This window comes from Sceloporus undulatus, chromosome 5, assembly GCF_019175285.1.
Source record: "Sceloporus undulatus isolate JIND9_A2432 ecotype Alabama chromosome 5, SceUnd_v1.1, whole genome shotgun sequence".
Lineage (NCBI taxonomy): Eukaryota > Metazoa > Chordata > Lepidosauria > Squamata > Phrynosomatidae > Sceloporus > Sceloporus undulatus.
Genome location: NC_056526.1, coordinates 123,063,143 through 123,091,122, shown reverse-complemented (window position 1 = coordinate 123,091,122; position 27,980 = coordinate 123,063,143). Strand labels below are relative to the sequence as shown.

At 38.7% G+C, this 27,980-nt stretch overlaps 2 protein-coding genes and 1 pseudogene across 4 annotated transcripts in view; 1 reads left to right on the top strand and 2 right to left on the bottom strand.

The window, feature by feature from the left end:
- PPAT (phosphoribosyl pyrophosphate amidotransferase) overlaps nt 1-27,980 on the top strand; it is a 57,518-nt gene that overhangs the window by 14,389 nt on the left and 15,149 nt on the right. The gene's annotated exons all lie outside the window — the stretch shown is intronic.
- Nucleotides 2-27,786, bottom strand: LOC121931239 (trihelix transcription factor GTL1-like). 3 transcript variants are annotated; one of them, XM_042468742.1, is made up of 8 exons: nt 27,376-27,786; nt 21,609-21,695; nt 19,376-19,855; nt 17,974-18,063; nt 17,770-17,874; nt 11,589-11,668; nt 1,947-2,018; nt 2-136 (listed from the first exon to the last, which is right to left on the bottom strand). In XM_042468742.1, the coding sequence occupies exons 1-7, from the start codon at nt 27,752-27,754 to the stop codon at nt 1,947-1,949; spliced, it is 1,293 nt and encodes a 430-aa protein (XP_042324676.1). In that variant the 5' UTR covers nt 27,755-27,786; the 3' UTR covers nt 2-136. The 3 variants fall into 3 exon arrangements, 2 of the variants coding, with proteins under 2 accessions (XP_042324676.1, XP_042324677.1); XM_042468743.1 differs by lacking the exons at nt 2-136; nt 1,947-2,018 and adding an exon at nt 4,554-4,707 and having other exon boundaries at nt 11,585-11,668; XR_006104101.1 differs by lacking the exons at nt 2-136; nt 1,947-2,018 and adding an exon at nt 15,153-15,297 and having other exon boundaries at nt 11,586-11,668.
- On the bottom strand, nt 202-279 carry LOC121932346 (annotated as a pseudogene).

The window sequence follows — 27,980 nt, the reverse complement described above, 5'->3', positions numbered from 1 at the left end:
TGCTGTATTTCCTCATCTGACCATATATTTATCAGAGCTCTAACTTCATTGTCACACCAGTGTTTTCCTGCTCCCGTGTCATTAATTGTGATAACTCTAAAGTGGTTCTGTGCTTCATCCAAGGACATTTGATTGTCTGAAGAAAAAAAACAAAATAAAACAACTTGCAACAGATGAACATTCAAGCAGTGAAGTGAACCTAAAAGATAACCAAAAATGTATTAAGCTAGATTCTACTGTACACTACACTTGATCTTAGCCAAAAGGCCAAGAAACGATATTAAGCTAGATTTACTTTTAGTTGGAGAGCATCTGAACAAAAAAAAATGTTCTTAGCATTGTTGTTGTTGTGTACCTTCAAGTAGTTTCTGACTTATGGAGACCCTAAGGCAGTGGTTCTCAACCTTGGGTCCTCCAGGCATTTTAGACTTCAGCTCCCAGAATCCCTGGTCATTTGGGCAAGTCCAAAACATTTGGAGAGCCAAAGGTTGAGAACCACTGCCCTAAGGCAAGCATAGGGTTTTCTAGGGCTGATAGTGTGGGACTTGCTAAAGGTCACCTAGTGGGTTTCCATGAGCTAGCAGGAAATCAAACACTGTACTCTGGAGTCATAGTCCAACACTCAAACCACTACAACATGCTGGCTCTCACATTATTAGCATACCATGGTTATTGTATCAGAACTATTGTCTTTCAGACAAGTTTGACACCGAAATCTGTTCATTTTGAGAAGAGTTTAGATCTGATCTTATAACTGTAATGATCCACATGTGAGATAGAAAGTGAGGATCCACTGTATCCATCCATTTTGCCGGCCAAGTTTACATCTTCTGCTGGTGGATGTACTTTGGTTTGGAAGATAATTGCTAAAGCAAGGTATTAACATGTAGCCTTCCAGATGTTGATGGAGTGCACTTCCCACGATTCCTCACTATTGGCTATGCTGGTTAGAGTTGATGGGACCTGTAATCCAGCATTTGGAGAACTATAAGTTATCTACCTTTGTGAAAAGCATTAAAACTTGATTGATATATTATAGTGGGCCCTTAGTATCCACTGGGGTCTGGTTGCAGGACCCACTGTGGATACCCAAATCCATGGATGCTTAGATGTCATTAAATACAGTGACACAGTAAAATGGTGTCCTTTATATATATATAAAAAAAATATCAAGATTTACTTTTGGAATACGTGTGTGCGCACACAGACATTTTCAAACTGGATGGCTGAATCAATGGATTAAAAAAATAGTGGATACAGTGGGATACAACCGTATAGCAGCACAATGCATGTTTTCTTAAAGCCAGTGTGATGTGGTTGTGTTGGACTTAGAACTCTGGAGACCAGGGTTCAAATGCTTGCTCAGCCATGAAACCCACTGGGTAATCTTGGGCAAGTCACATGCCCTCAATCTCAGAGGAAGGCAATGGCAAACCTCAGAACAAATCTTGCCAAGAAAACCCCATGATAGGTTCCCTTTGGGGTCATGATAAGTTAGAAACAACTTGAAGACACACAACAACAACAACATTTTCTAAGAAATACGTTTGTGTTCAGTATAGCTTGAACACAAGTAATTGTGGTTAGGATTGCCAAATTGCCAGAAATCTTATTCATAATGGGTCTTAAAAGAATAACAAGAATAAAACTGGAATACGATATAACAAACTCAGTGATTTTTTGATATGGCTTAACCATAAAATTGACTTTAGTTAAATTGTGCCTCATGGCTGCAACTTGATTGTTATAGTCAGCATTCCAGATTCTGCATTTAGAAACATTATGCTCATCATATTCATGCTTTAGTAATCTTGCAACAATTTAGTCTTGATTTGTTATAGTTATGAATGCAGTACTGGAGGAAGAGGACCACGGATGGGTATTCACGAAGGATTTGTCATCCTTTTCTCTCCTGACTCTTAAAGAGTAAAGAACCAATAACTTACCTATCCCAGATACCTCTTTAGACATTGAGAATCCAGGCACACCCTCTGAAGCTGTGCTGATGGAATCATCATCTGTAAAAAATAATTTGATGATGTACTGACACATAGTTGATAAACAATGCATATCTTATATATGTTTTTTTCTCTTTCTCTACATTTTATCGCATATTGGTTTTAAAGTAGCCGGGGTGAAATTATGTCAATAAATCATCTCCCCTAATGGTATGTTAAGTATTCTTCATGAACTGTTCAAAAAGCATAGAGGAAAAGAGGCATATTACTATTTGTTTCTTCTTTCCCACCCTCTTTAAAATTACTGACTTAAAAAAGACATCTGAAAATATACTGCAGACATACAAACAAATGAGAGAACTAAGACAGAAATGTGCCATCATCTAACCTTTGACAAATGGCAGAAGAAGGCTATAAAGAGCCCCATTGTGGCCCATCTGTAACTGCCCACAGGTTATATAACAGGATGCTATTAAAGATTATCCCCACAACTGGGCAGTACCACAAACCTTGTCCACATTGCTCAAAATACAAAGCAGGTATGTGGATACAACTGTATTTGGACTACCATAATCCAAATGAACGTGTTTATCCATGGCCTACTTCTTTTCTCTTACGTGATTTTATCCTCATCCTTTCCCAAATCCCCCAGGACTCAAGTAGCTGTGGTGTCCTATAACTCAATATGGTTTAATTTAGTTTTGTTCTTGTTGTAATAAACATAGTTTTGAAGATCAATGCCTGTTTTCAAATATCTGCTCTGAATCTAACCTAAAAGTGTGGTTCAGACCATTCTTACGCATATCTATTTGGAAGTAATTACAACAGGATTATGCTGTTCTTGAAATCTGCTAACAACTGAATAGATTGAACTTCATTATATTGTGCTGCTGCTCTAATAGATGACAGAACAGTCTAAAGTAAATTTCAGTGGAGAGGTGCAAAACATTTTCTGACCCTTAAAAAGAGAAACCCCACACACTTTCTTTCCCATGTTGCAAAACAATAATCAAGTTTCTTTTTGGGAACAAGGGTTACTTGAAACAGTATCTGCTAATCCTTGAAGGGGAAGAAACAATAAAACTGTATTCAGATAGTAAGGTTGAAGAATATGGGACCCTTGTTAGCATTCGTGAGAAACTACTGCAATTTCAGCTTAAGACAGTAGATTTCAAAATTGCGTTCTTTCCTTGAAAGGATGTGGGGTTCCTGTGTGTCATTTTTTGTCAAAGCCAGCAACTGCAGACAGGCTTCTAGGAAGGATATTTTCTATATGCAGAAGTTATTCTGTATAATATGTAATCTCTAGGGAGTCTTGGTATGTTCTGTAGTGTGCTGTCTGATTCTGTGGGTTCAGGAGGTTGTATCAAGGCCCAGCTGACCTGAGTGAGCCCTAGGATCGATTCCAGTATGCAAGCATTCATGTAGAAAGGTCAACACTGGGAAATTTCATCTTAAATTTGGGAGATTGTAAAACAGTGATTAGGCACCAGATTACACACTTCAAGACTGAGCAAATATCTGAAATTCTGTAGGAAAGCCGGAGGATGATATGTCTGAGTGGGAAAGGATTCAGTATAACTCTTCCAAACCTGCACTGTGCCTTTGTACTGGAAAAAAAAGTAGCTTCCTGAGGGTGTTTTTAATTTAAAAGCAAAAATGTTGAACCTTCATTACAGGCATGCACTGTATGGTTTGTCCATTAGGAGTTGGAAACTGTTTTTCAGGCTGTGTCGGGGGGAAAATGTAGGATACCAATTAGTTTCCCTGGTGAAAACTTCTCCTATTATTCAGATAGCCATTGAATGATGTCTGGTGCCCTTTGTATAAAGCTGCTACCAGTTAGAATAGTTGCAGAGGGAAAACAGCATTTTTGGGGAGGGCAACAGAATCTGTTTTTTATTCACCTCACATCTGAGTACACATTAATCTCTCTGAACAGAAGCATCTTATTTTTGCCTTTGTCCAAGCACTAGCATTTTAGTTGTTAGAGAATGAGTGAAATAGTGAGCCTGAGGTTTTTAAGCAGTTGTGAATTGGCCAAAATTACACTGTTAATTATTAAAGTAAACAAAAGTATTCTTTCATAAGACCTGGATCAGATCACATGGGAGCAAACAGCATCTGCTTTTGTTGTTGAAAATTATCCCAAGCAAACTGATATTCTTAAATTGAAGGCAAGTTGTGTTTGATCAATGCAGCCATCATACAACAGGATTATTCTGGCTGCACACTTGTTTTGACAACTAAATTAGGGACTGCCTAGTGGACAAAGGTGCAGAAAGATGCATCATTGCCAATTGGGCGTGTGTGCATGTTTGTGTAAAAGCAGTGCTGAGTAACAGTTTGCCATCTCTTATGTATTATTATATCAGTTACCTTTTTTATATCACTGTGGTATATGTAGGGTAGTTAAATACCAGGAAGAACCATTTTACACTACTCTTCATTGATTTGATATTTTTTTACATATAATACTGGGTTTTTATTATTTTCAAGCCAGCCAGAGAACATAGATTACTGGATGATGAATATATATGTTAGTGATCCAGTACCTAACATGCCTGTAGCTTCAGTTTGCAGCTCTGGAAAGGAAGGATATCTGAGGGCAGTCTCTTCCTGGTCGTGTCTTTAGTACATAGCTGCTGGGCTGAAGTCCATACATTCAGTTGTTTCAACTCAAGAAGTTTGGAAGTTGATACACTCTGCTTTCCCCTTCACTTTTAAACCTAGTCAAATGTTCATGAATCTAAATAAAAACATGTAAATAAGTGGGTTGTGAATGCAAGATTTCTCTGAGTGTGTCCATATAGCAGCACATGGCATTTCTTCTTCCCTGACAATTATTTTGCTTTCCTTTCTATTACTCTGCTCCTTGTCAAAATTCCAGTACTGCAGTATTATAAATTGCGTAATATTTATGTAAGCAGTCTTTTACTCAATTAAACATAATTGAGTTCAAGCATTATTGACCTAGGGGGAGATGCGTATCACAGCATCAGCTGCATTACTTCATAATTCTTGAAATCATGACTGCATCAATTTACTGCACTGTACAGATATACTAAAATAATGATTGTTCACGAACTCAGGTAGAAATTGTCATGATTTAGATATTTGTGAAAGGACTAAATGAGTATGGTCAGTGCTTTGGCTTTTTTCTTCCCCCTCCTATTTAAATGACACTATTGACATGATATTTATATTTTCCAATACATAACACTAAAATAGTTTAGGAAATGGGAGCAGCTATCTGTTTGTAACAGGCTATTCAGGATGCCTATTCACCGTATGAAGAATGAGATCTGAGCTTGAGAGCACGAACAGATTGTATCTCATCATCCTTTCGTGTGTTGCTCAAAAAAATAAAAATAAATAAAAAACTGGGAAAAAATATTGATATGCTTCTCTTTACCACAACCTGTACATCCACCCAATCTACACATGAGTAGAATAAAATAGAAATATTAGAATGGCCTTGAACTTTGGAGATTGCAGAAGGAAGGTGCCTGTTTGAAGGGTCTTCAGCTGCAGTATTATTTTAGTTGTAGGAAATGCTTACATATGGAAATAGAAAATCAACAACCCAAGATTCTCTACCTGCATTCAAATAGCATCTCAGAGCTTTCCCTGTCCCTTCATTCTGCTGCATGTGTAGATCACTCTTCTCTTGTCAATTGAACTTAAACTTGGCACTCTTGCTTGTGGTGAACGCTGTGAGTTCCAGAGGTCACAATGGACTCCGATTTGCTTCAAGCTGAATTCCATGCAAAATGGAATTTTGTAATTCCATTTTGGAACCCAGCAATTTTTCAAAACAGAAATAAACTGAAAGTTTGTTGATTGATCTCAAACTTGCATGAAAATGTCCAGGACACCAGTGTATGTGTAAATATAAAGTTTGCTCAAATCCCATTCATAAACATTCATTTAAGAGCAAAAAAGGGGATTAAAAAGTTTTAAAAAATTAGTATGAGTGGTATACAGAGTAGCTGACAAACTGAACCAGAACCTTACTGTATTCTTCATCTGGTCCAGTTGCGTAACACTAAGTGTAATCACTCTGCAATCTAGCATATATGTGCATATAGTGTAATGGACCGACATTTTAAATTATGACACATACTATGGTTTTTGTTTGACACATTTTATATCACCCCCTTCTTCCATGACAAAACTTCCCAAGAGATCTAACCACACAGATAATGACCAGACTCAGATCTGCTTTGCTTCAGCAATGTGGCTGCATTGAGTCAAGGCTACTAAACACCATTTTGGCACATGCATGATTCCAAGTCTGTTTTTTCTGAAAGGAAGGGTTGGAAGGAAGAAGAGGTTTAAAATATTCTGCTACCCAGCTAGGACTTTTCCTCCAGGAATGCTGCTTGGGTTTGGAACCAGTTGTGGGGGGAATAAGAACTGAACTGGAGGAGGGCATTTGTTAACCCTGCAGATATACCCTGTGACTACATTAAGTGTGTGTGTGGGGTGTGTATGTGTGTGTGTATTAACTGCCCTCAAGTCAGCCCTAACTCATGGTGAACCTATGGATGAGGTATCTCCCAGCCCCCCTGTGCTCCACAACTCTGCTTTGGTCCTGTAAATTCAGGCTTGTGACTTCCCTGATTTTAGTCTGTCCATCTGGTGTGTGGTCTTCCTCAGCATTATTGTTTTTGCCTTCTCATGATGTGGACAAAGTATGACAGTCTTAGTTTCGTCATCTTGGTTTCCAAGGAGCATTCAGGTCTGATCTGATCAAAGTATCCTTAGCACTTTTCTCCAGCACCACATCTCAAATGAGTTTATTTTCTTTCTGTTGGCTTTCTTCACTATCTGGTTCTCACATCCATACATGGGAATGGGGAATACAATGGCTTGGATGATTCTGACTTTAGTGCTCTGTTGTATATTTGTACACTTTATCTAGTTCTTTCATGGCAACCCTTCCCATTCCTAGTCTTCTTATTTCCTGACTGTAACCTAGTATTTGATCTAAAGTACAGGAAGTCTTTAACTAATTAGATTTCCTCATTATCTAGGTTGAATTTATGTAAGTTCTCCATGGTCATTATTTTTGTTTTCTTTGGGGATTTACCCTTACAACCTCTGATTAAAAGAGCTCAGACTGGAAGAAGGTATCACCTTTTTTTCAAATGCTCTGTATGTCAACAGTGTTCCTTTTCAATCATACCCTTTTTTGGTACTACTACTCATGCTTTTTTTGTTTGTTTGTTTGTTTTTTGAGCAATGGAATGTGTATGCTCCTGACTTCATGCAAATATCATCCTCAGATGGATTTTACATGCTGGGAACAAAGTAGTCACTTTATAAAATGAGAATCAATTGCAGTATTCATATGATGTTTTGACTCTCATAGTATCTTGCTGTATGGGAATGCTTCACTGAATTCATGTGATGTGGTTATATCTTTGAACTTTCACAAAAGCTATACTCCCTCTGTGAAGCACTAGTCCAAAGTTTCCATCACAGTACTATTTTTATGTGTGTCCCTTCTATCAAAACATGTAAGCGAATTATATACGCCGATAAACAGTAATGACCATTACTTTAAAAAACCCCAAGTAATAGTAATTTGAACAATTCTGATGGACAAGAATGGTTAAGGTAAGGATTGTAGTACAAATGAAACAAAAAAATAATATTCATGACCATAGTTTATGTTTAATTTTTAATACAACTATGATATTGGCTGTGTCTACACATCATAGTATAGAATCATAGAATCATAGAATAATAGAGTTGGAAGAGACGGCAAGGGCCATCCAGTCCAACCCCCTGCCATGCAGGTAACCTCAATCAAAGCATCCCGACAGATGGCCATCCAGCCTCTGTTTAAAGACCTCCAAGGAGGGAGATTCCACTGCACTCTGAGGGAGTGTGTTCCACTGTCGGACGGTTCTCACTGTCAGGAAGTTCTTCCTAATGTTGAGATGGAATCTCTTTTGCTGTAGCTTGCATCCATTGTTCCAGGTCCTAAACTGTGGCTTATCCAAGTATGGACAGACGGAGTACTCTACTTTCCACTTAACCACTCCCATATTGCCAAGAAAAGAGGTTCAAATACATTCCTTTCAGCTTTCCATGTTTTTCAGATACAGTATAGGTAACTATGATTAAGCTTAACTATGCTGAGTTTTAAACAAGTCAACTTTAAATCATGATTTATAAAGCTGGCTTGTTTAAACTTATATTTGTTAAGCCACCATTTGCTGGGTACAGATAACACGGCAAGCAAAAGTTTCTGAATGCATGGTGTGCTAGATTCCATATCTAGCTTGAGGCAGAACATTTGTCATTAAGCACTAAGGTCAGGCACAGTTTGTAATTCATGATGTGTCACAGTGATGCCAGGACCAAGCACAGTGTGAAAGCATGATCTTTTCTAGATTGTGCTTGCTTGGTAATCTGCTGGAGGTAGCCTTTCTGAAATTCAAGGGCACAGGGAAGAGATGATGTTCCCCAAAGACAATAATGAAGCTTTGTTAGCTTCTTTCACCTCAACCAGGACCCAGACTGAAGGTCTCAATACACAATAAGCACAGCACATTGTGAATCAGCAATCCAAATGCAACTCTGTGCCTGTTTACTTGTAAGAACGTTCTACTTCATCTAATAGGATTTACTCCCTAAAATTTGCAGATTAAAATGTTTGGTATAGCCATTACTCAACACTTTCTACTCTTGTTTTCCCATTTATGGTGGCTTCATGACTTTATTGAGATCATGAACAGAACTGGCACAGAAAGCTAAGAGATGAAAATTGTCTAGAGGGTTTTATCAGAGTTTCTGAACACACCATATTTAGTAATATTCTTGTTAACATACATTATTATGTGGACCAAATGACAATTTAGGTGTTGCCAGAAAGGCATATCAATGTGATGTGAGCTATACATGAATGAATGATGGAGCCATTGTGAAATTTGAATTTATAGCATAGCAGACAGAAGTCTGTATAGCAGACTGAAGTTCAGCAAGTTCTCAATAATGGTTGGCAGATATCACAAAGCAACAGAAAGTTTGTGGAGGAATGTTGAGGTGTCCAAATCCTGGTAGGAACTGTAGTGTGTGGTTAAAGATCAATGAATGGTTTCATAAATGATACCTAATACAAGAAATATTAACTATGCTAATCTTACACTTCAATAATAATTAATTGAAGTTGTAGTTGATATAGTTGAGGTTCACGTTTTTGTGATATGCCATCAACCCTCAAAGGGGCTAAGGAAATTTGAAATATAATCAGTGCATATGTAGAATTCCAAAGGAAATCTGTGCAAGAGAAAATAGTACAATTCTGTTTCACCTACATCAAACTCATTCATCTGTTTCACTGATCTTCCTACAAGTAAGCACAACATGTTTGCATATTGCCTTGGTCAGATGTCCAGATTGTTGTCTTTAATCAGCCAAACTACATGAGATAGATTGTCTGACTGTAAAACAACATGGAAGGGAGACTCACTTTGGTGCTGCATTGATTTCGAACAAAGGGCTCAGCCCCTGTATTAACTAGGAAAGAATTTCTCGAGGTCTGCTGTTGACATAACGATTAAATAGTCAGTGCTAATGTTGCAAGTCATCTAACAAGATTTTTCACCGGTTCGGTATCAGCCAGACAAAGATGGGCTCAAAAGCATTTCATGAGAATAATTATTTTGAGTAATATGCACAAAGAACTGGAGAGCCACAAGCAGGAAGGTGTTATTGCTGTATCGTGATTTGCCAACATAAAACAAGCTTTTGTACAGTTGAACAGTATTGTTTTAAAGACTGAAGAATTTAAAATTCATTGGTATAACTAACTGTTGTTTTAACATTAGCTGTAGGAGAGTTCTTTTAGCAACTGCCTGATTGAATATATTATGCAAAGGAAATGAAGCCTGTGACTAGAAAAAGCAATCAGATAAGTATCTTTGCTTCTCAAGAAACAAAGAAAAAGATGGTAGAAATGTAGTTGAAAATAAGATGGAAGGCAAGATAATGGAAGTATTCCTAGCATTGTTGATGATATTAGGCAAGGCAGAAAGTTATTCAAGGAGTGCTACCCTATCTTTTGATCAAAGTGCCACTTGCCTTGTGTCCTCTGGATGCAATCAGTGTTTCAACTACCAAGTCAATTGAACTAAAAGTGAAATTTATAGTCAGGAGCTATCTACCACAGGATGTTCATTATTGATGCAAATTTTTTCTTCATGCCCTATGAACTTCTAAATATTGGGTGGCATCTAAAGACACATTCTTGTAAATTGTACAGCATGATTGACAGTGATGTAAACTGCAGATCATCTACCCCATCAATAAAATTCGAAATGAGACAATAGAGCAAATATTAGTATTCATAACCAGCATCTTTCAATATTTGGAGTGGAAATGAGATGACACTGATTTTATTGGAGTTGTGTGTGTTGTTGTGTGCAAGTCATTTCAGACTTATGGCAGTCCTAAAGCAAACTGATCATGGCATTTTCTGGGGCTGAAAGTGTGTGACTTGCCCAAGATCTTGCCATCCAGTGAGTTTCTATGGCTGAGTGAGGAACCTATTGGGTTTGAGGAACTGGCTTTGCTGAAAATTTGCTGTCACAAAAATTTTAGTGATTCTGTTAGGATGAATGTCATATGGTTTTCCAGCAAAATCAATGAGATTTTTGTGGGAAATGGCAGTCTGCAGATGGCCTGTTGCTGTATGTTGATGGGCCTGAACAGACAGGCCAAATAAAGCAGCTTTGGGTCATTTTGGAGGTGTGCTGTTTAAACGACAAATGCATCCTAAGAGGACAGAAGCCGTGCCAAAGCTGTGCTCCGGTCCTAAGGATTGGAGTGCAGCTTTGGTGTGGCTTCTGGACTCTTAGGATTCATGCGTCATTGAAACTGATTCATTTGGCCTGTCTGTTCAAGCCCGATTACCCTTTGACTAAAAAGACACCAGTAATAGCAATATGCTTCCACCAGTGGAGGATCTTGGAAAGAGGTTACAGAGAGAGAGCAAGAAAAAACAGCTCTTTATAATTCTGGATGTAGTCCATGAAGTTCTTGTGTTTAAGCTCTGTAAAAATGTATAGTGTGTGTGTGTGTGTGTGTGAGAGAGAGAGAGAGAGAGAGAGAGCGTATTAGGGCTGCATTTTGATTTGTAAGTTTGTGGGTTTTCTTTTAAAACTTCATATATTGATACAAATCTTCAATGAGCAAATATTCTGGCTTGAACCAAAAAACTGAAAAATAACACCCTTTTAGAAAATAAATTAATTACTAGGATAGTGGAAAAAATATTGAGTATTTCAGAGACAAGATGTCAGCCTTGTAGGATATACTTTTTCTTTTCTTGAATCCTGATTTCTACCAACTAGAGGTAGATAAAGGAAATAAAGGTTGTGGAACCCCTACATTCACTTTGAACCCAAAACTAAGGTTAATTATTCTACACAATCCATTCCTGCTTCTGCCTCCCTTCACTTCACTTCAAATCTGCTTCCAGTTCTGCTTCTGACCAGCCTGGTATAGGCTAAATAAAACAAAGTGAGTTACAGAAGCTAATCATTTATTTTTGAAGTGAAATCTCTGTACTGGGATGGTGTATAAATGCCCATTGTAAACCACTGACTTACCTACTTCAATTGGCTCTTGTTTTATTTGTGGAACCTCTATAACATCTGGAGTAGCATGAGTGGAATCATCATCTTCAGGAATCACTGCATAAAGTCAAAACAGACTTTAGAAATAAAAGTTTTAGTTTCCTATCAAGTTCATTGCTATATAAATAAAATTGCATTTCTATGTGTTTGTCATTCCATACAGCAAGACAGGTATTATTGCTTCATTTGGGAGAAATGTTTAGGATGGTCTGACTTAAAATATAAGATATGTGGCATACATGAAATTTACCTGGAGTGGGCACTGGGAGAGCATTCCAATTATTTTTTTCCTCATTTATACAAAAGATTGTGCCATATCATTGAAAGACTTGAACATGCTGAGTTTTTAAAAATAACTTTTAAAAAAGCTTTGCTATAACTGTATAGTAGTAGAATTTTATTCGGTCATTGACCAGCATAAACAAATAACAGTTCAAACATAAAATACCAAGGGTAAACTTCAGACATCACGATAAAACTTCTAGTTAATAACTAGAGATTAAAATCTATAACAATCTGCGGCTATCTTCTCTCGGTCGTCTGTAGATGTTTTATTTCCTTCCCACCATTAGAGGGCGTGTTTTGCAGACAATATAACAAAATTTTGCAACTTTATATACAATGCTAGGTGTCTGACTATTCAAAAGATAACAAACATAGAAGGTGTCTGAGCAGCCAGAGAGTTTCCCTAGGAGAGGGGTAATCAATTGTTGGCGGATGTCTTTATAATATTGGCAGTACAGGAAGATGTGTTCCAAAGTTTCAACAGCTTTTTCATCACAATGGCATAGCCGTGCTTCGAAGGGTATTTTCTTGAATCTCCCTTCCAAAACAGCCGTGGGAAGGGCATTAAATCGGGCTAGGGACAAGGCTCTCCTAAATTTAGGTATTGTAATTTGAAATAAATAGGGAGCAGGTGAAGAAACCAGAATTTGTCTATTAATTAAGAAGTAATCAGGAATAGCTGCAATTTCCGTCTGACCTTCGATATCTAGCATTCTTTGCTTTATGGTCGATTTAGCCTGATCTAAATTTAGACTCAGGACAAAATCCCTTGATAGTCCCAGTATGTTTAATTTCTTATTTATAGCTAATTCCCAGGAGGATTTATGAGTGTCTGCCAGAACAAATTTAGTTAGACCTCCTGGATTTTTATTTAATTTGAGCCAATAAGTGAAGATATTGATCCACATACTTGTGTCGATTTTACTAACTCCAGCTTCTCTTCTCAGTGCAGCATTTGGCACACTACGACTTACTTGGAAGATTTTCCTTAAAAATTTTGTTTGTATTCGTTCTAAAGGCTGCATATCACAGTAAGGTCCTAACTGAGCTCCATACAACAGTTGTGGTTTGGCCTTAGCCAGAAAGAGTTTTATTGCGGCAGGGATAAACTGAGCTCCTTTAGAAAAAAAAACTTTTGTATAGCATCTACTGTTTTTTGGGCTTTTTTGGTGACAAAATCCAAGTGAGCATTTCTGCTCCCTGTTTGTTGAAATACAATCCCCAAATATCTGAAAGTTTTGACCTGTTCTATGAATTGTTGTCCTAGCTTCCAATTTTTCCTCCTTAGTTGTTTAGAAAAAGTAATGATTTTAGTTTTGGAGTAATTTATTGATAATTTTTCTTCGTTACAATAATGAGTTAAAGATTTTAAGGCTCTATTAAGACCTATTGGGGTCAAGGACAATATAACCACGTCATCTGCATATAGTAGTAGATTGATGTGTCTATTTGAGATTTTGGGTGGATGAAAAGAAGAACTGTTCAAAACGGGAATTAACGAATTTATGTAATAGTTAAACAAGATTGGGGCCAGAACACACCCTTGTCTGACTCCCTTTCTGACTTGAACTTCTTTGGAGATGTGACCTAGGAAACTGTATGACTAGCATTAAGTTTGTCTGTCTTTTTCTTACCACTTAATGCGGCTGGATGGATTTTCTTCATACTGGGAGAGAACACTTCAGATGGTCATTCTTATGATCATCTGGCGTCACTTCCTTTGGTGACATTTGGTGCGGAGTGCTGCCAGGGTGGTGGTGGAGGGCTGCCCTGCTCCTTCCCTCTAACTTTCCCACCTGCCCCCTCTTCCCTCCTCACTAGTTGCCCCCTCCTTTGCCTCCCTCTCCTGCCACTGTGTCACCCCCTTGCTCTCCCAGGGTGGCTAGCCCTGCTGCTCTGTTACAGGGCTTCCTCCCCAGGGAGAAAGCCCCGAGACAAAGCAGCCAGGAAGGGCATGTGCTTGACCCTCATGCACTGAAGGGGGCCCAACTGGATATCACCCCTCCTCTGGGGTGTCACCTGGTGTGGTCCGCATTGCTGGCATCCCTTTAGAATTGCCACTGCATATTACAGACCATGTGATACTCATTGTGGTGTGTGCCTGGGGGCACACCAGTTATTTTTCATTCATATCAAATACAGTTGCCCCTGAAGTTTTGCGGAATTCAGATACGCGACCCTCTCTTACTCGTGAGGAGCCAATGGGGGGGTTAAAATGGGGCCTATGGGGCTTGAATATCTGTGAGTTTCTATTTTCGCAGGGGCAGAGAACAGATCCCCCGCAAAAATGGAGGGCTGAGTGTAGTGTGTTTGGTGGCTATTTGGAAGAAGCAACCTCCCTGAAGGGAAATGGAGGGAGATGTTTGTCATGAGAAACATATGAAAATCCAAAGAGGGAGACACTCCTGATCAGTTCAGACTCAACAATTAACAACACTTAATGATTCTCATGAACAATGCTGTGTACTACAGTGAGTACTTAATATAACTTTGGGAGCCAGACTCTCTCCGCCTCAGTGGAAGGCAATGGCAAAAGCCCCTCTGAAAAATCATGCCTGGAAAACTCCATGATAAGTTCACCATTTGCCATAAGTCAGAAATGACATGAAGGTACACAACAAGAAACAATAGTACCCCTGTGCTGAAAAAAATATTGCTCATAGAATAACATCAATTTGGTTAGCAGATTGATATTCTATATCTTCTCTTTTCACTTCTGGTAAAGACATAAGTCAAAGGTAGGAAATTTCAAGACTTTGTGTTCAAGTTTGGGCCTCTGGGGTCCCTTAGGCAGCCATGTCCCCTTCCCCATTATAATACTCTTTGGTTGTTTCCCAGCTTTTGGACAGGATGCCCCCCCAAGAGGTTTAAATGCTTCTTATAAGGCTTTTTAGTTACTGACAGTGAGAACTTTAGACTACAATATACTGGTATTTTTGATCCCATCCTTTGGACCTTGGCTCCCATCACTACTACATAAATGCTGCCCTGAGAGCTTTGGTAATTTGCTCAAATTTGACCCTGAGGCTGAAAAGGTCTCCCAACTGCAGCTGTGTCCTTTCCCCTGAATTTTTAAAGACACTCTTTTTCACTGGCTGCCTCAAGTTTGGGGATCACCACCACAAAACTCACACTTTCCTCCTTCATTGTGGGCCCATGTTCATGATTTTTTGTTAACATGCATGACATGTAAGAATTGTCTATGGAGTGAGATAATAGAAGAAATATGTTTAATCATACTTAATTCAAATTTCACCTTTTTATGTTTTGCTGTGTTGCATTTCTCTAAAAAGGGGAGGAGTGTTGACCTTTAATATAATTGGTTTCTTGCTGCTTGGTGATGCTATCCTTGTGACGGGATGTGATAGCACATAGCTTCAATTAGAGCTGTAGAGGCTGACCTAACAAAGAGGTAAATGTTCAAGGTTGTGCAGAAGGGTCAGTGACTGCATTTATCTAACTCCAAACCATGTTCTGGGGCCATTAGCTAATACTGATGGCAAACATTGAGCAAGAAAATCTAATTGGTTTCTGTAGTCCCTTACTCAAAACCAAAACCTACTCAAGCTCATTGCTGACTTGCTGCTGTTAATCAGTTAATCAGAAGGGTTGATTTATTTAAAAAGACTTTTCTTGGATTTGTCTGTGTTATCTGACAGAATGGATGCTTCTCGTTGATTCTAAAATTACAGTCACATTAAAACTCCCTTCATATAAAACAAACGATAAAGCTATTAGTTTTCAACAAAAGGGGCTCAATCATACAGATACACAGAGTTTTATATAATTTGCTGGGAGGGAATGATTTGGCACCCTCTACTGGCTAAAAACTGGTGCCAGCATAAAGCTGTTTTCACAGAAACGTGTAGTAATGTTTTTTCGGGGAAGTGTCCTGGAATCTTGCTCTGTTAAAGGATATCTTAAAATGGAATAGGACTAAGGGTCATTTTGTCCATTGGGGTTTATATGTTTTTAATGTTGTTATCTGTGCTGAATGCAAGCTAGATTTCATTATCTTAAGCTGGTTAATAAAATTTAGGCTTGATATCAGTACAGTGGTGCCTCGGGTTACGAAATTAATTCGTTCCGCTATTCCTTTCGTAACCCGAAAATTTCGTAACCCGAAACACTTTTCTGTTAGCACTGGAAAGCCTATAGCTGCACTTTGCAGCACTTGAATTTCGCGCCGAAATGAATTTCGTAACCCGAAAAATATTTCGTAACCCGAAACAGTTTTTGCCAATCCAACTTTTTCGTATCCCGGAAATTTCGTAAACCGATCATTTCGTATCCCGAGGCACCACTGTATTAGGAATATTATTCTGATTTACCCTCTAAATTCCTGTCCCTTAGCCTCCTAGCTTCAACATTTTGCAAAGGCATAAACTGAGAAGGAGGAAACATGCTCAAATTGGATAGGACTAAAAAATGATGCAGTAGAATACTCTTTCTCAACCAAATAAACCCCAGATGTATAGAACTATATCTGTCATCAGAATCAGCAAGCACAGAATTTGGCTATATTTGTTGAGAAGTATGGGAATTACAGGTCAACATAACACCTAGAGATTACCTGATAGAGGAAGACTGTATTTTAAAAAATGGCTGTGGGATATCTTTTTGTGCAAGAACTGAAAAGATGCAAGAAGAGTTTACGTTTATCCAGTTCTGTATATTTTGTTTAGTTAGATACTGACTTCCAATACAGTACATTAGACATTTGGAGATTAAGGAGCGAAACAGACCAGCTCTAAATGCCAGCTTCCCAGCAGCTTGGGAGTGTGGTGTTTAGACAGCGCATGCCCCCAAGACGCCTGGAAGCTGCCCAGATGTGGGGCGCTCCAGCAGCATGGTCTTACATGCCACATGCCACAGAAATGCCATAAAGCTGCTGCAGGGCGGGAAAAGCTGGCGGCCGGCAAAAAGGCAGATTGGGGCCGCACCATGTAGTTGCCACAGCCCCAATCCAGCTTTCTCAGGGGTGGCTTGTTTCACCCCTAACTAAATATATGGTTGGAGTATATAACAGAACAGTCATTGTATTAGAGGTTAAGGAAGACAGATAATTGCCGAATATTCTGCATAAAAAATGCTAAACTATATGGTTTGTTTTAAACTACTAGTCTGCAATGAAATCATAAAACACAGTTCTGCTATGGACAAAGTATTTCATGGCTGCCAACACCAGATGTCATCCATGCATATTTCTCATCCCAAGAGTGTGGAAATGTTACTTTTTTGGATTCCAACTCCCAGAATGTGCACTGAAGGCTCTGAGAGATGCAGTTTCCAGTCTCTTCCTTTTCCAGCTTAATTGTTGGTTGCTTCATCTCCCTTGTGGTTTTTCACAATTTTACATCATTATATAAAATATTCTCCCATATATTTATAATATCTAAGGATTTTGGAATAAGAAGATTTTAATAAATTGAAGAACAAGGCCAAAATTAACAAAATGAATTTAATCAGATGCACATATATAAAATGGATGACACCTGGCTTGATGGCAGTGTGTGTAAAACAGTCTAGGTGTCTTGGCAAGCCAAATATGAGTAAGCAGTGTGATATGGCAGCAAAAATAAGTTAATGTAGCTTTTGGCTTATATGTAACAGCAAAAATTAAGTTAATGTAACTTTTGGCTTATAAGTATAGTAACTAGAAGTTAGGAAGAAATTTCGGACCAGAGTGTTTGACAGTGAATCAGATTACCTCAAAAGGAGGTTTTAAAATAAAGGTTGGGATGGTCATCTGTGCTCCTGCATGAGCAGGGGGTTAGAATAGATGGCTCATGGGATCTCTCCCAACTCCTCCATGATCTTAAAGATTCTATAATATACTAAATAACAGTAGGTTAAACTTGAGCCCTACTCACCTAAATCAGTAACTTCTTCTTTTATATTTTCCTTCATGTGTGTGGTAACTTGCTCTTCCAAATGGCCATTTGCATTATTATTTCTGTCTACTGCACTGTAGGGCACTATAAGTACAAAAATGTGATTAAATATCACTGTACTGCAGAGTTAAGAAAATGTATATCTTTGACTAAGTACTTTATGAATGCTGTCTCTGTATTTACCTGCGTCTTTTGTTTTCCTCTTGTCTGTGAACCCCAGATCTTCTGAGGCATTGCTGACTGAGTCCTCTTCACCAGCATCTTGGTGCAATTCTAGATGAAATGTGTATAGTAAAGTGAATAAATCAGCAGTTTCGTACAACTTGTGATCAACTTAGCCAAACAATCACAAAATGTATACAGATTAATTTATTCCTTATTCAAAATGCTTGGGACCAGAAATGTCTTAGATTTTGGATTTTTTTTTTTAAATTTTGGAATACCTGTATTTGCATATACATACATAATGATATATGTATATGGGACCCAGGTCTAAACACCATATTCATATGTGTTTCACATATGCTTTATAAACATAGCCTGAAGGTATACAATATTTTAAATAAACTTTTTGGCACGAAACAATGTTTGTATACATTGAACTATCAAAAAGCAAAGGTGTCACTATCAAAAGGTAAAAAAGGTGGGACATTTTCAAGCCCTTTCTAGATCAGAGTACAGAGCTGATGAACTACATTTAGTTTTCATTTAAAAAAAAATAATGTTATTGTAGAAGATCTGTTAAGACAATATATATGAATTAAATAAGAACAAACTTGGCAATTCCACCTACATTTAGTTTTCTGAGTCACAATTTGTGTAGGATTACATTACGGAGTTAGCTGGTAAGACAATGGGAAACACTGTGTGAAAAGTTGTTTTCTCCTTGAGATAGCAAGTCTCTGCTCAGAAGCAATTTATCTAGGTTCATTTTATCACTAACTGCACTATATGGCACTTTTCAGCCTCCTAAAATTTCAGTTTCTAGCTTTATTCCTATCTTCTATTCAGACTTTCTCTCAGTCCTGCCACCATTACAGGCATGCTTGGTGAGGTCATGAGAGAGAGAAAGAAGCCTTCTCAGTGGCTACTCCATCCTCTGGAACATGGGAGACTAGGATAGGCTGGCCCCTTCCCTGCTTGCCTTTTGCCAGCAAGCAAAGAATTTTTGTTTAAGCAAGCTTTTATTGGATGGGATGGGGTTTCATTTATTTATTACCTTTTGTATGTTCTAAAATTGATTTTATACTGTTTAATATATGGATTTTTAAATTGTTTTTTTTTTAATGTGTTGTTAAGTTTTTTTAAACTATCTAACTTTCTTTGGGAGCTTTCTTGGGTCCCACGCTGGGAGAAAGGTGGCATACAAATCAAATAAATAAATAATGTTTTCCATTCAACATCACTGTTAATTTTGGTACAAGAAAGACCTTTTCATGTTAATGTCTTTTCCTCTAGACTTGTAGAGTGTATTAAACACATTTCCCCCCATACACTATTTTTTAATGTGTTGCATCTTCCTAATGTTTATATGTGAGTAGTTTTGTAAAGCCGATCAAATAATTTTGATATCTGGAACTCGTACCTTTTAAATTGTTTTCTGTCATCTTTTCACTCCAATCAGTAGGCTTCTGATTGTTGTTATTATCCAATCTGCTTGTTTTATCTGCATTCCTGTGTCCCAAAATAGCATCCAGTTCTTTAAAAAACATCATATTCTTGCTTGTGTTGCCTGAGTGTCGGGCATCTTTTACACTCTTATATTCATGTTTTAGATTTTTATATTTTGTCCTGCACTGCTTCCAGTCCTTCTCAATTCCAATTTTTTGGAGTCTAGCAGCAACATGTTCAAATATTCTTTTGTTTCTCACTGCCCCTTCCAGTTGTTGCTGGATGCTTTTGTCTGACCATACTCGTATTAGAGCTTTAACTTCATTAACAGTCCAGTGCTTTCCCCCTTCCTTTGCTACAGATGGAATGAAGGGCAGATTTTTGGAAGGGTCTGGTGTTGTGGTTGCGTTACTTGCATCAGGTAGGATAGGAGAGAGACACAGATATGTATTACCTGCATTGAGTGGGGTGGGATCAGGATCAGGTAGAGATGGTAAAAGAGAACAGTTTCTGTTAATTAGTTTGTTTCCCAGAAACATTTAGGATTTTTTTTAAAAAATAAACTCAATGTAGATGGCAGGTTGGTGTATAAGATTGAATATAAAGCTTCTCATGTAAGGTCAGTATTACAGGCATTATGAAAGCAAAACAGAATTGTTCCAGGGTCCTCTGGAGGTCTCAGTAGATGATGATATTGTTCTGCATCTGGCTAGGACATAACCAAATGTTTCCACACTCTCCAATAGCAACTAATGGCCTATAACATACATATTTGGGGGGGGGGGGGAGGTTACTATATCCTGTGCTTCTAACTGTCATGAAAGTAGAGGGCCAACTGTACAAATAAATAGAATCTGACTACTTTAAAAGATGACTACTGGCCACTTGAAAGACCTGCTGTATCAGTTCACACAGTCGAAGATCTATGGCTGGGTTCACAATGTGCAAAGTTCTGTGTCCTGTTCCATCTCACTCCCTAACTATTCTTAAAAACTTGTGGTTTTAATATCAACAGGTCTGAGGAAGTGGACTGATAGCCATCAAATCTCATGCTAAAATATAAACCAGGTTGTCTTAAAGGTGGTTGTGTTTATTTTTCCCCTCCCTTTTTATTTTTATGACTTAAACATAATGATGTAAAAATCAAGATTAAAAGAGCTCCACAGCTGCATTGAGGTTTTTCATTTTCCTTCTAAAAAGCCCCACAAACAGGAGGGTTTCCTACAACGCACAAGAAGAGGCTGTTTTCAGAGAGAAAAAATAAAAGGGCAGGGAACCATCTCTTATGCAAAAGAAGTGTGCTGTACACATCAATGGGCTTGTCTGGATCTCAGCCAATTGAGTACATTTTTCATAGCCTTAAAAGCACACTGATAAATTAAACTTTGGGTTTAATTCTTAACTTCCATACACATGTTCTAAAATTTCATCAAGACAGTGCATTAACTCACAGAATGCATAATCTTGCTTTATATTTCACACCCTCCAGCATTTCACAAATCAGAACTGGGTGTCACTCAGCAACATCTGAGTCTGGTAAAAACACCCAAAGTTATTAATGAGGAAGAACACACACGCTGGGAAAGGCTGCAGCTGTTTGATTTTGCCTACCTACAGGGAAGAGCAAGATTCCACCCTCTCCTCCTTGTCTCCAGTTCAGAGTGCAAACTATTTTTGCACTTTGGACTCAGTTTGCAAGAACTGAATTAACCTGAGGACAATGGAGGAAAGTGGGAGGAGAAGAGAGAAACTTGGGGGGGGGGGGAAGCAGATGGGGTAAAAACGGTAGCAAGAGGCCGCTCTGGCCCCAATTGCTCCAGGAACGCGGCTTTTTGCAGCTCCTTTTTGGGCCAGCTTCGAACTGCCTTAAGCGGCCTTGAAACAACTTCCAGATGGTTTGGGGGTGGTGATGTTTGAATGCCATGCCCCGAAAGCACCCAATATGCCCCTTATTTGACCCTTGTGTTTCAGGCTTTGCACCTTTTAAAAAGATGGAATTGGCAGAGAGTTAATCAGGACAGTCCCTGCCAAATTTGGAACTTCCGGAGAATAAAATATTTTCCCCAGAAAACAATCCAAAATCTTAAGTATAAACTCTTCAGGCTTTCCAACATATTTCTTTTTAGTCCGGACAATACACAATTGTTATTTCACATCTGAAACAGTACACACACTCTCTCTCACACACACGCATGCACACTCATTACCTAACTGAATGGGCCTGCAGTGGGAAATAAAAAGTAGCGGATTTGTAGGAGCATCTTCCTCATCGTCCAGTGTAACTGAGACTTCACCTGGAAGATGTAAAAACAACATTATTTTATGTAGGAAATGCATAAACCATGTTGAAATATGTAATATAGTTCAATACTTATAGAATAGATATTCCTAAGGCAAAACTATGCTGAAACCACAAAAATGACACAAACCAATAAACCTACTGGTCTAGCGTTTGTTGTTGTTAACTGCCATCAACTTTGACCCCATGAATGAGAGACCTCCAAGTCACTCTATCTTTAACAGCCCTGTTCAGGTCTTATAGGCTCAGGGCCTTGATTGAGTCTATCCATGTAGGATGTGGTCTTCCTCTTTTCCTACTGCGTTCTTCCTTACGAAGCACTGTTGTCTTTTCTAGTGAGCCATGTCTTCTCATGATAAGGCCAAAGTATGACAGTCTCATGTTGGTTTCTAGGGAGAGTTCAGGTTTGATTTGCTCTAGGACCAATTTATTTGTCTTTTTAGCTGTTTGTTGTTGTTGCTGTGTGCCTTAAAGTCATTTCTGATTTATGGCGACCCTCTCACAGGGTTTCTGGGGCTGAGAGTGTGGTTTCCAATGGACTTTCCATGGCCAAGCAGGGAAGCAAAGCATAATCTTCAGAGTCCTAGGCCAATGGTCAAATGCCACACTGGCTCACCTGTGTATTCATTAGGTCCCAGAAATTGCAAATTTAAACCTTATAAAACATTTTAAAATATTTCACCATTTGAAAATTGAAAACGGGAAGGATGGAGAAATAAATTATAGGTCTTTCTGTAGTCAATTTGTAGAGATTGCAGAATGGTTACGGTCCAAAGAAGCACAGGACTTTTCTGCCCTTTCTTCCAATCCAGTCATGCCATGCCCAAATGCTAGAGTCTTACTGGACTGATGTGGGAAGCAGCATGGCAGGTTGCAGTGGGAGTCAGTGAAAACCAGAGGGATTTCCCTTGTGTACATGGAAGGACCTTTTTGCTTATTCAGGGCATCATTGGACCCAAGCCAAAATTTTCTATTTAAAATAGCAATCAGATGTTGTTGGCAAGAAAGGGTAACAAGATGATACAATCTGCTTCTAAGGTAGGATTATTCTACCCATATACCTCTTGGCAAACTAGGCATGTTTTAGTCCTATTTGATAATCACCATGGTCACACCTGATAACCAATTGATAATGATGATAACTGTGGACCTTAGCTTTGTTCTCTTAACTAGTACTTTCTCTCTTAACTGAGCTCAGTACAGGGGGCCCTCTGTATCAGTGGGGGTTTGGTTCCCCCTTTCCCAATCACCACAGATGCTAAAAAATGCAGATGATGGTAACCCATATTATTCAGTGGCAGTGACATAAAAGTGCACACTTCAGCTTGTGTACATTCATGTTGCTGCCATTAAATCATATGGGATGTGGCACTCCATAGGCACTCAAACTCTGTATTATTAACTCGTGCCACAGTTATGAAGCAATACATAAAATGAAATAGCTGAAGCACACAGACTATGTTTAACAGGATTTGTGCAATTGAAATGCCATTAAAAAGGAAATTAGGGGGGAAACGTGAGTACTCTAAATACTCCTGTCTGATCTTGGAAGCTAAGCAGGAGCAGTACTAGTTAGTACTTGGATGGGAGAATGTGAATGGATGCCAAGTGCTGTAGGCTATATTTCAGAGGACAGAACTGGCAAAACAACCTCTGAGCATTCCTTGCCTTAAAAACCCAATGAAATTCATGGGGTCACCATAAGTTGAGAGGCAGCTTGAAGGCACATACAGAGAAAGAGAGAGAAATGTTACAAAAGAAGACTTGGGAATTATAATCTTAATTGTCAGCGACAAAATGTATGGAAATTTATATGGAAAAAAACATACAGTATACAGGGTTGCAACCAGAAACAGAGTTAGGAGGATGATTTTGTTCATTAGCATTCCTGCACAAGCAGTTAGTAAACAGGCTCTGGAATTTTTATTTTTATTTTTGGGAGCATGAACAACATTGAGAGGCAGGAAGTTATTAGTTATGACTACTTGCAGGTTCTTATAATAGGGAAAGTAAGTTACTTTTATATCCGTTATCATTCAAACATCTGTAAATATAAAGACTCTTACAAGCACATTATGTACTCAGAGGTCCCCTCCATGTGTTGTTTCACTTACTCCCAAATAAGTGTGGCTAAAATAGACTGCAGGCAGCCTTCATTATTCTTGGGTGGTCTGAGCATAGCAAGAAGTTCCGGGGGTACAGTGTGCAATTTCATTCCCTTTGGAAAGAGGGCACTGGAGGCTTATTGATAGTTTGTTATGTTTGCATTTATTTACAAATACTTTGCATAGATGAAGATCCCGCTTAAACATTTTAACAGAAGTCTGCTACTCATACAAATTGCTGCACACATTGTTTGCTGGAGGCAGGACTGGGCAGGCCTTTCCTTTCCTCTGATGTTTCATCCTATTCAGAATATTTCCTTAAACAGAGATGGGGATCATGCAACCTTCCAGATGTAATTGCATTGCAGGCGCTCCCATCAGTTCAAATCAATATAGCCAGTGGTGAAGACTGCTGGGAGATGCAGTCATGCAAAATCTGGAGGCTGCATTGTTCTCATCCTTGCCCTAAAATGGTATCAAGAACTAGTTGGCTATTTAGTTCCCATGGCAACATGTTGCCTGCAGCCTACATAACAAAGGAATGCACTAGGAGAGGCCTATCCAGCAGATTTGACTGACTTTAGCAGAAACCCACCAAGCTTACAGCAGGGAATCCTAGAGGGGAAAAATAGCTTTTGCACGACTGTGGTTGCACTAGGATTTGCACATAGATGGAACAATATTGTTGTATTCTGGTTTTCCTTTCCAATGTAACGCTCTTCTGCCAATCCAAAACAGTCTTTTCATGGTCAGAAGAGGCCTCCCACTTGCAAAAGGAAACCTTTTTAGAGTCAAGCCACATTGTATTCGTTTTGTCACTTTCTGTCTGCCATGAGGTCATGGACCAAGCATCCTTGGATCATTTTCACACAATACATGATTCATGGCATTCCACTGATGTGCTGCATGCTGATGCACACATCCCATTAGCTTCTACATTTGCCTCCCCAATATCACAAGTGACTAAAAGAACCAGAAATGGTTTGTTCAGTGTATTGTCATCCAAATGAGGCTTTTGCTCCCTTTACAAGTTAGGATTGTAAATCAGGTTTGTTCCTCACTTATTGATTGTTCCTTGGCTGAGAGCAAGAAGCAAAGTTTGTGTTCAGGTGACAAGCTAAATAAATAATAATAATAATAATAATAATAATAATAATAATAATAATAATAATAATATGTTTATTTATTAACCGCTTTTCCAACGATCAAAGCGGTGTACATGTCGTTAGCTGAGCAATAAAAAAGATTGAAAATCTACATAAGATACATATTAAAATAGAATTAAATTCCGATGACATTAAAAACATACGATAAAAACTGTTAAAAGCATAACAATCCATAAAAACAGAGCTACAAAGACAATAGGGGAGGTAAAATCTTAGATGGAATTAGGAGGGTAGGCTTGTTGGAAGAGGTGAGTCTTTAAAGCCTTCTTAAAGGCTTCCACCGTTCTAATGTGGCGGACTTCTTCAGGAAGGGCATTCCATAGAGAAGGCGCCACAGCTGAAAATGCCCGTTGTTGTGTTGTCACCAATCTCACCTTAGGGTGGTCAAGTAAAAATTTTCCTGTGGATGTGAGCGTGCGGGGAGGATTATGCAGGGAGAGGCGTTCCCTCAAGTAACCCGGGCCCAAGCCATTTAGGGCTTTAAAGGTTTATGGTTTATTTAGCTTCTTGTACTGTGGCATAGTGGCTTGAGTGCTGGACTATGACTCTGGAGACCAGAGTTTGATTCCCCACTGAGCCATGAAACCCACTGGGTGGCCTTGGGCAGGTCGCACTCTCTCATCCTCAAGGGAAGGCAATGGCAAACCACCTCAGAACAAATCTTGCCAAGAAAACCTCATGGTAGTGTTGCCGTAATTGAGAACTTACTTGAAGGCACACACACTACCTATGGGTTGCTACCCCTGAACTAGAGCTTGCATGAGGGGAGATAGTTGCTGGACTGCAAGGCCCACATTTCCTGACCATTGGCTATGCTGACTATGGCTGTTGGAAGCCTAACCGTATCTGGAGGACCACAATTCTTATCTTTGCACTAGACTTGCAAGAGGAGAGTTGGGTTAAAAATTGTACTCAACCACAAAGTTCAACCATTATATCTCAGCATAATATATCTAACGATGTAGTAGAAACTGATGCCGTGAGAATAGGTGCAGGGACAGGGGGCAGTCTATGTGCAAACTCTTTCAAGCTTCTTTTAGTCTGGCTGGGATTTTGTTTATTTCTTTAGAGGCAGAAAGAGATTTACGGTATTCAGAAATATTGGTCATGCATTAAACACTGGGGTGTTTTTCAGTAAATCTCCAGAATATCATCCAGAGTAGTAATCCATTTACACAAAGGAAAGGAACAAGGTCTGTGCCCCCCTCTGAATACTAGAATATCATGATTTGTATAGCAATTGGAATGTGACTGAAAGGCAGTGAAAAGGGAAAGGTGCGGTGTTTCAAGCTGGAACAAAAGATCAGGCAGTATATCTAAACAATACGTGTGGTTTTTAAACATATAATCTGTATATTTTTGGTGTTATTGGTTTTTTTCATATCTAAATAATGACTTTTAAATATTTTTAAAGGCATGGTAGATTATTTGGTGGCTTTTTCTGGCCCTCACATTGCAGTCAGACATTTGATGAAGTATATGCAGAAGAAGATGAAACATAACAGCAATTTAAAATCTATCCCAAAGGTGTTTTTAAAAGAAATTTAATTTCACTGTTACAAAGTGATGTTTAAGTGCTTTAGGGAATAATAATATTCAAATGGCCTTATTTTGTAACAGTAAATCCCTTTGCATTCTGGTTTAGTCGGTAATGGTTGACCTTCCTAAGTTTTCATTTTCTGATTAGTAAAGGGTGAAATATACCATCATGCAGAACTCTGTTAAAGATTACAGCTTCCAAAATAGCAAACTGTCTTTTTGTGGCATTTGAACATTTAACCTACAAATGACTTTAGGACCACATTGTACCTGTTCTAAATGTTTTCTTTATTAACCATTAATAAATCTTGCAGCTGGGGGGGAGGAAATAGATAGTTGAAAAGGAATAATATATTTTCATTATTTCTAATGTATGTCTTCCATGCTTTTTGGCCCTTTTAATTCCAACAGAACATGAGATGTTATCTTTTAAAGCCAGCATCATCATCTTATTGCTCCATGCAGAATTGTTTTGTCTTCTTCCTAAGCTAGCCAGCTGCAAAAACAGGACACGAACTGCTGCAGATAAATCACTATTAAAAAGCAATAGAAGTTTGGGAGGGCCCTACTGTTTGGTGTCATGTTCCCCCACCCTCTCTTTACAGAAAGGTGGCTTCATGAATCTAGTTAGTTCTAAGAGCTAGTTTAACTTAACCAGGTTTAGGTATTTCTAGAAGCTCTAGTGAGCAGAACCACCTCCCTCCCCCCAATCCCCCCTCCCCACTGATGCACAGGAAGCACATTAAGTCAGTTTGTTCTACCAAGTGTGCCATGTGTAGTGCATGATGTGGGCTTGAGTCCTCCTACCAAGCTTAGGTGTATTTTAGAGAAAGATAATAAGGAATAGAGCTTTTTTTGTTATTACCTTCATTGTTCTCCCTGGTGGCACTTATGATGTCATTTGCTGAACACCTGCTGTTTTCTTCCTCTGTTAACTGTGGGACCGGTTCATGTTGCAATATGGCATCCAGCTCATGGAAGAACTTCATGGTCTTTGTAGCATCCCCTGAGTTGTGGGCATATTTAACCGTCCTATATTCATATTTCAGGTTTTTATACTTTGCACGACATTGCTTCCAGTCTCTGCAGATCCCCAACTCCTGTAGCCTTTTAGCAATGTAAATAAATATCCCTTTATTCCTTAGGGTTCCATGGAGTTGCTTTCTGATGCTTTTCTCAGACCAGACGCTTAGCAAGGCTTTAACCTCCTCTTCAGTCCAGTGTCTTCCTCCTCCACTCTCCATGTTGAAAGTGACCTGGAAATGATTCACTATTTCTAGCCAAGATTTTGTTTCCTAGGAAACCAGACGGCTGATTGTCAGTAAGCTCCACAGAGATGAAAGGATCCAGTTTTACTGGCTCAAGCTGCCTGAGGGGAGTAACTTGAGAAACTGCCAAATAAGCAGGTTCCCTATTAGAGGCAGGGAAATAAAGCAGCTCAGGCACAAATGATTACAAAGTATGTGAATA

Excerpts from the sequence above, each read along its gene's own strand:
- LOC121931239 (XM_042468742.1), bottom strand. The coding sequence starts at position 27,754 with ATGGAGAGTGGAGGAGGAAGACACTGGACTGAAGAGGAGGTTAAAGCC. Across the intron at positions 11,669-17,769 it reads AGAAGAAGTTACTGATTTAG|TGATTCCTGAAGATGATGAT; the intron begins GTGAGTAGGGCT and ends GACTTTATGCAG. Across the intron at positions 2,019-11,588 it reads TAAAACAAGAGCCAATTGAA|ATGATGATTCCATCAGCACA; the intron begins GTAGGTAAGTCA and ends TATTTTTTACAG.